Source organism: Miscanthus floridulus, chromosome 18 (assembly GCF_019320115.1).
Source record: "Miscanthus floridulus cultivar M001 chromosome 18, ASM1932011v1, whole genome shotgun sequence".
Taxonomy (NCBI): Eukaryota; Viridiplantae; Streptophyta; class Magnoliopsida; order Poales; family Poaceae; genus Miscanthus; species Miscanthus floridulus.
The window spans coordinates 97,603,004-97,610,435 of NC_089597.1; the positions used below are offsets into that span (position 1 = coordinate 97,603,004).

Here is a 7,432-nt window from a genome sequence, read left to right on the forward strand (position 1 = left end):
AATTACTTATAGTTTGGGCTTAATCCACCTAATAAATAGAGTGGATTTAACATGATCATTTATCGCGCAGCTCACCTTGGCAAGATGTTAATTGTGTCACTACTCTCTTTGTTCTTTTTTAGACGTTGTATTAGTTTTGTTCTAAATCAAACATTTCTAACTTTAACTTTTAATTTTAAGTCACGGTTTCCTCCGAGCACTCTTTGAGGGCATTAAGCCCACGCGCCACGTTTGCGCCCCTTCCATATATACTCTATTCTTCTCACTTTTTTCCTCCTATGGGTACCCAAAAATTAAAGGACGGTACTCACTCTAGTCTTGTTCTATGTCAAGTTCCTTTAGGCTTTTTAACAATTGTATAGCAAATACCAAATAAATGTGATATCAAGAAATATTCTATGATGGATTTAATAAATCTAATTTGATATTTTAGATGTTTATGAATTTCTTTTATAAACACGGGTGCAAATAAAGTTCAATGGAATTTGACATTTGGACATAGAAATAATATACTTCATATTTTGGAAAGGAGGAATTCCTGACCTGACGCAGACATCAACTACTGTCCTGTAGATATCAGCCACTAAAAAGAAGGCGCACGAACAACGAACAAAAAGCACGGCAATCACGAAACCTTTTTTCTCGCTTGCAGTGCCAACCGCCAGAATTATTGACGTGGACGGGCCATCGGCACCGCATGCAAAATCGGTTGCCTGACGAGACGTTTGGTCGATCCACCGGCCACCACCACGTATCATCTAATTCCAAGGCCGTTATGCAAATGCAATGCAAGTACATGGATCATGGATGCAATGCAAGCTGCAACTGCGAGCCGACATGTGTAATACATGCCATGCATGGTGGTTGGGTGAAGATAGGAATTGGTCACCAACTCCTCAATCTATCCAGACCCAGCCAAATACTACTCCGTACTAAACAACTTGTGTGTGCTAACTGCTTCCCTGCCAGGACCAGTCCATGCGCCCTGTAACGCAAGAGAGCCCGGAGCGAGCACCTGGCAGTTGCCAGCAGTGGCTACTGATGTTTTATCCCTAGGTTTCGCTTCAACTAGTATTTCATAATTGTTTGCATGTTCGCTTGAATTTACCAGTCATGATTAGTGTTTTTCTCTCACAACAAATCAACGAACAATACTTTTCTAATTGGCTTTTTCAGCGAAACGATCAGAGCCCGGAAGCTCAAGAAAACAAGGGACCTAGATGTGGGAAAAGAATAATTATTTCTCTCGTGACATTCACACAATAAGGTATCGTACATAATGGTAAGAATAAATAACCTCATTTACAACTCAATGTTGCAAATTTCTACCGAGAAAATGGAAGTCTATGAGATTCATGCAGACTGCAGAGTGCAGACAAAACCATTCTACTAGACTACTACTATTCAAGAACAGATCTCCAATAAATACCACTCTTTTAAATCTGTATACGTACGTATAGTGAGCACGAATTGTGTCCGTATGTACGCCGTATCTATAGATACCGTATGAGCAAGAAAGAATTGGTGTCATGTGTGTGTGTCCTCCCTTCTCTTCCCAGCAAGCAAATTATTCACAACTTGGTCTCCATTTCCGATCATGTCGTCCTGGTGGCCAGCTTGACGCCGGACAGGTCGCCGCCGAACTCCTCGAGCACCACCAGCAGGTTGCCGCTGGGGTTGAGCCAGGAGCGCGGGACGTGGTAGTACCTCTGGGAGATGTCGCCGCAGTTGGTCTGGCACTTGGTCTCGCTGTACGTCCCCGTGTAACTGCAGCCCCCGCAACTGCCGGAGGCCTTGTACGACCAGTACCGGCCGATGTGGCGGCCGTTCACCCACACCTGGCCCTTCCCCATGCTGCCCATGTCCAGGGCCACCGGCGCGTTGCCGGACGGCGCGTTGAAGTAGGCCTGAAGACGATCACAGTCACACACGCGCGTGGTTTCAGAAATGGGAGCCTTGTTACGTGTGGTGGGTGGCAATGTAGAGATCTGTAGGACACTGACCTTGTGCCATGTCAAGGGTTGCTTCCCGGCGGCGCTGCCCCACTCGACGGACGAGCTCCCGGCGACGGAGTGCACGCCCAGCGACTCGCCGTGCAGGCCGATCTGCGTGCGCCGCGAGATCAGTCAGTCAGTGTGTGTCTAGGTTCAGACTTCAGAGCAAATGAGCAGCAGGTACCTGGTAGGTCCATTTCTGGTTGCTTAGGTCCCTCTTCCCCTCGTTGAGGCCGGACAGCGTCACCGGACCGAGCACGCCGACGTTCCACGCCTCGTAGTGGGTGCCCTGGTTCTGCAGGGTCACCAACCACAGGAGGTTGTAATGCGAGCTCTGAAATTCTACAAGAGTGCAATGACGAAATAAAGACTCTGAATGTCCGGTGAGCTTACAGGGAGGCCGACTGCTGCGCTGAGGATGGAGATCTTGTTGCTCCCCTGCCACATCTTCACGTACCCGCTGTATGTCAGCTTCGGGCTGTCGTAGCCGCCATACGCGGCGCCTGCCATTGAACAACACCAAGAAATGTTTCATTAGTAAATAAACTGGGCGATGCAACATTGGCTGGGTAGAAAGAACAACGAGATTCAGACAGACGATACCGTAGGACTGGCCGTTGACGAACACCTGCAGGGCGTGGCCGGCGGAGTAGATGGTCAGCTGCGGCCACTGTCCGGACTTCAAGAACTGCTCGTTCGAGTTGATGTTCACGCTGCATTGAAACATTCTGAGGTCAGCACGCAGAGATCGACCATATAACTGCTGTGTTCATCAGAGACAGAGAGAAGTGGAGGAGGAAAGGCTCAGTTCAGGGATGCCATCACTCACTAGGTGGTGTACCACAGGTAGTCTGACTTGTCCCACGTCATGCTGAGCTGCTCCACCAGGCCGTCCTTGGTGAAGGCGCGGTCGTCCAGCGAGTTGGTGGCCTCGCTGTACGACTGCCACGAGAAGCCGCCCACGGGGCTCATCCTCGCCGGCGCCGACGACTCGCTCACCGTCGCCGTGTTGAACACGGCGGTCTTGCAGTCCGGCAGCACGCTGATGGACCAGGCCGGGAGGTCGTAGCGCCGCCCGTTGAACACCACCCGCGCCGCCGCGCTAGTGTGGTAGTTGGACAGGAACGCCGCGCAGGCGCCGCTGCTCGACTTGAACACGTACGCCTGAAAATTAAAGTGAAAACACAGCTCCACTCCATGAGCGGCTCCTCTGAGCTCGATCCGTACATTTTTTACAGAATTTGGCCGACCTTCTCGTAGTTCCCGATGGACTGGATCGTGGGGTCGCCGGAGACCAGCGCCGGCTCGGCTTGCTTGATGGCCTTGTGCAGGTCCCTCAGGTGACCCGATTTCGGTTGCCTCAGCAGACCTGAACATGCCATGGTTTTCAGAGTCTCAGTTACAGACGGACCATGAGACATTCAGAACAATCTACTGCAACAATTCCAGTACATTTTTCTTCCTCTTATTAACTGTCACATACTGAAACTGAAACTGCCATGGCGGCCTACCGTATTCGTCGATCGGCGCATCATAATCGTAGCTGGTGGCGATGAACGGCCCGCCGGAGGTGCGGTCGAAGTTGGTGCCTCCATGGTACTGAAGAAACAAAGCACATGCTAATTAAACATCATTATCCTTTTAGAAATCAGGCATCCTACTCATGTGACTTGACTGACCCATGTGGCAGCTCAGCTGGAGCCAGCCAGCCCAGTGACTCACACTCACCATGTAGTAATTGACGAAGGAGCCGCCCTTCTGGATGAAGCGCGCCACGGCGAAGGCCATGTCCTCCACCGGCCGGTGCGGCACCGCGCCACCGAACGCCGTGAACCTGAACGCATTTTGGTTTCATTCATTCACGGCGATCTTAGCTGGATGTTAGTAGAAATAAGTTGAGTGTAACAATTACCAGCCGGTCCAAGCCTCGGTCCACATGGTAGGCTTGCTGTTGGAGTTGGGGCTGAAGTAGTCGCAGTAGAAGCCGTTGCAGGTGTTGATCTGAAGCCATGATCAGCATTTCGCAAGGAGAGGATGGATTAAGGTAGTGTAATTCAAAGATAGTAAGGTAATTAAAGAATCTACACATACCAAATAGTAAAATTAACTTAAAGATAACTGAAGTAGCAGTATGAAATGGGACAGGCATCAGCATAATTGTTTGTCCGCAGCAAGCAAAGCAAATGTGCCAGGTGGAAAGGAGGGACCGCGCGCGGCAGCGATTGATGTCCTAACGACGACGAGAGGGAGAGAAAGCGAGGTGGTTGATTAGCGCGTCTTAACCACGAACGCGACGGAGCGACGGATTAATTGGCCGTTATATCAACCGAATTAACCACCGCGGGAGCAAGAACGGCAGTGGAGCGGTTGAACAAACTGGAGTAGTGAAGTTTTTTTTAATTTACCACGGGGTCCGGTGCGTCGTCCTGCTTGCACATGACCCAGGGCACGCCGGCGCCGGTGGCGACGGCCATCTTGGCCGCCCAGCTGGCGTAGGGCTTGGCGCCGCCGCCCATGACGGACTCCATGGGCCCGTACTCGTTCTCCACCTGCGCGAGGATGATGGGCCCGCCCTGCCACTCGAAGAGCCCCTCCGACTTCATCATCGACACGATCTTCTCCACGAACGTCTGCATCGCCGCCTTGAAGGGCGCGTTGTCGGTGCGGAAGCTGACGCCGGGGACGTACTTGAGCCACACGGGGAAGCCGCCGAAGTTCCACTCGGCGCAGACGTAGGGCCCGATGCGGAGGTGCACGTAGAGCCCCGCCTGCTTGGCGAGCTTGACGAAGCGGACGAGGTCGTAGCGGTCGCCGAAGTAGTACTGCCCCTGTTGGGGCTCGTGCCCGTTCCAGAAGACGTAGGTCTGGATGACGTCGAGCCCGCCGTCCTTGGCCTTCTGGAGCAGGTCCGGCCACATCTCGGGGGTGCTGCGCGGGTAGTGTATGGACCCCGAGATGAGGATGCGGCGCTGCCCGTTGATCACCACCGCCCTGTGGTCGTACGACACCGCCGCATTGGCTGGGGACGGGACGGTGATGATGGCCGCCGCCGCCAGCAGGGCCAGGAGGAGCACGCCGCCGGACATGGTACCGTGGCGGCGCTGGAACGGCCTTTGGCGGCCTGACTAGCTCTCCCTTCCTGTCTTTTTCTCAGCTTCTCGGAGAGTGGCCGCAATGGCAGTGGACGGGAGGAGGGAGGAGGAGGAAGGGAGTGGGAGAGAGGATGGAAAGGGGTGGTGCTGGTGAGCTTATATCTGAGCTCTGCTGGCTGATAAGTGGGAGTGCGTTCCTGGTTTCCGATTCTTTTACCTGCTGCGCCGCGCTTTTGATCTTTTGCCTGCCCTCGCTTTTGGATTGGATTAGCTAGCGCTTCCTGTTTTACCGTTGGACGAGTGCGCAAGCAAGAACCAAGAGGCAACAGATGGGAGAAGAGTGGTGGAGTGGTGAAGCGAGAAGCGGAAAGCCGAAGCAGAGCAGGTAGAAGAAGGAAGGCCTCTACCTCTGCCAGCACTCTGCAGTGAAGGAGGGCGGCTATTTAGTTGGCGCCCAATCCCAACATAGGAGGGAAAGGACAGATGACCCCCACTGGCTGGACCCCTTGGGTTCAAAGTTTAACTAACACTTGAACCGAAGGAGAAGAAGGTTGGGCCCATCCACAGTGCCTCTTTTTTTTTTCCTTTTCCTTTTCCTTTTGGAGCGAGTGAACGTGGCTAGGTATTTATTTTTCCTTCCATTTTTTTTCTTGAACAAAGTTCAGTGCTGGTTATATGGGGTCATGGTTTTCATCAAATAAAACATGATATGTCATGGCATCCCATCCCAGCAACATTATTCATGCCCAGATGGTCATTGCTCATGAACGTTTTGTGAATTTCAGTTGCCGGTTGAAGTGGAAGAAAGCGTGGCATTAAGCAAGGCATCAATTCAAAGATTACGAGGGACGGCAAAGCCTGGCTGAAAAGATCTGTATTATTGATAGAACGGCGTTAGTTCTTATCTAAAAAAGAACGGCGTTGGTTTGAGGGCATCGCTGGCATTGGTGGTACAAATACGCAGGCCTTGTACGTCTGCTGACTCTTGGGTACGCGTCCTGGATGGTTGTTCCAAGTTCGTTGAAAAATGAAAATGGCGAGCAGATCTAGCTTTGCACCGGGTGCGAACGGATCTGTAAACTGCGCGGATTACTGGATTTTGGTGGACCAAGTATAAATCGATGCACCTACAGTACATGTACAGCGTTGCTCGCTGGCTTCAAATCCTCGGAATAGTGCGCCAGTGGTTGGTACAGTACACTACAAGTACTAGGCAAACCTACTCCGCGCTAGTTTGAAGCATATAGGCTGAGATAAAAGCGGTTTCAATAGTTTGATTCAGTCTAGCAGCGTGTTCGCTTGGTCGTATTTAGCTTATAAGTCATGGCTTATCAGCCAACGAAAAGTATTTGTCTCTCACATCAAATCAGCCAACAGTACTTTCAGCCATGGCTTATCAGCCAAACAAGCTCAAACGAACAAGGCGTAAAATGAGTGCACTTTATTCACGGCATTTTCAACCAATCTTGCTTTTTTATATGAAAAATTATTTTATCATAACTCATCATTTTAAAATATAGTATATGTTGAAGGGTATATCTCCTCAGCAAGTGATTGATGGAGAGCTTATCCATCAGTCACCACTCCTCCATGTCTCTCTGCAGCGATTCCTCCCCCTCCACCGCCTTCTTCTCGCTCGTCGCCGCCCTGCCTTCCCGACCCCCGCCACCCCCGGCCGCAACTGTCTCGCCGTGGCCAGCCCGCCTACCATCCTCTCCCCCTTGTTGACCCCGCCCTCCCCTAAAGTCAAGGAAGGTTGCCTGTGGCAAACCTTGTCCTCACCCCGCCCCCGCCCTCACCACAGGTGGCCAACGGCGAGCTGCTCGCCGCGCCACCCACAACCCGTCGCGCCCCTCGACCCTGCCCACCCTAACCCTATGGCAGCGTGTCGGCGAGCTCGCCACGACCCCCCTCCCCGACCTGGTCCGGCCGCCTCCACCGCCGCCAAGGCCCCTAACCGCCCAGCCGCCGTCCCCACCGAGCCCCTTCTTCTAAGCCTGACGGAGTTGGGGAAGAAGGGGGTGGCGCGGGCCACCAGAACCCTAGGTGCCTCCGGAACTAGGGAAGAAGTGGGCGGGCGCGGGCACGGGCCACGGCGATGAGCGCGAATCGGACGGCTAGGGATCAGGCAGGCGCGAATCAGATGGAGGAGGCAGGTGACGGATGGATTTGCAGGATAGCAGGCGACTACTGTTGAGTAAATCTAAAAGACTAAAGAGTGTAAGCGAACAAAATTGAATCATTATAGATATTACCTAATTTTAAAATGTTAACAAAGTTTATTCTCAAGATATGGATCCAATGTAAAATCCTGCGGAAGTAGAACTCTCAGTAATGGTCATTTCA

At 52.2% G+C, this 7,432-nt stretch overlaps 1 protein-coding gene across 1 annotated transcript; it reads right to left on the minus strand.

Moving 5' to 3' along the window:
• Positions 1-1,229: 1,229 nt before the first annotated feature.
• LOC136520218 (beta-galactosidase 9) lies at positions 1,230-5,552 on the minus strand. Its single transcript, XM_066513666.1, has 11 exons — positions 4,400-5,552; positions 3,907-3,995; positions 3,723-3,828; positions 3,506-3,593; positions 3,245-3,363; positions 2,824-3,158; positions 2,598-2,707; positions 2,388-2,497; positions 2,179-2,289; positions 2,004-2,105; positions 1,230-1,907 (listed from the first exon to the last, which is right to left on the minus strand). The coding sequence occupies exons 1-11, from the start codon at positions 5,078-5,080 to the stop codon at positions 1,596-1,598; spliced, it is 2,163 nt and encodes a 720-aa protein (XP_066369763.1). The 5' UTR covers positions 5,081-5,552; the 3' UTR covers positions 1,230-1,595.
• Between the last annotated feature and the right edge of the window lie 1,880 nt (positions 5,553-7,432).

Excerpts from the sequence above, each read along its gene's own strand:
- LOC136520218 (XM_066513666.1), bottom strand. The coding sequence starts at position 5,080 with ATGTCCGGCGGCGTGCTCCTCCTGGCCCTGCTGGCGGCGGCGGCCATC. Across the intron at positions 3,364-3,505 it reads TGCGCCGATCGACGAATACG|GTCTGCTGAGGCAACCGAAA; the intron begins GTAGGCCGCCAT and ends TGGCATGTTCAG. Across the intron at positions 3,159-3,244 it reads CCATCGGGAACTACGAGAAG|GCGTACGTGTTCAAGTCGAG; the intron begins GTCGGCCAAATT and ends TTTAATTTTCAG.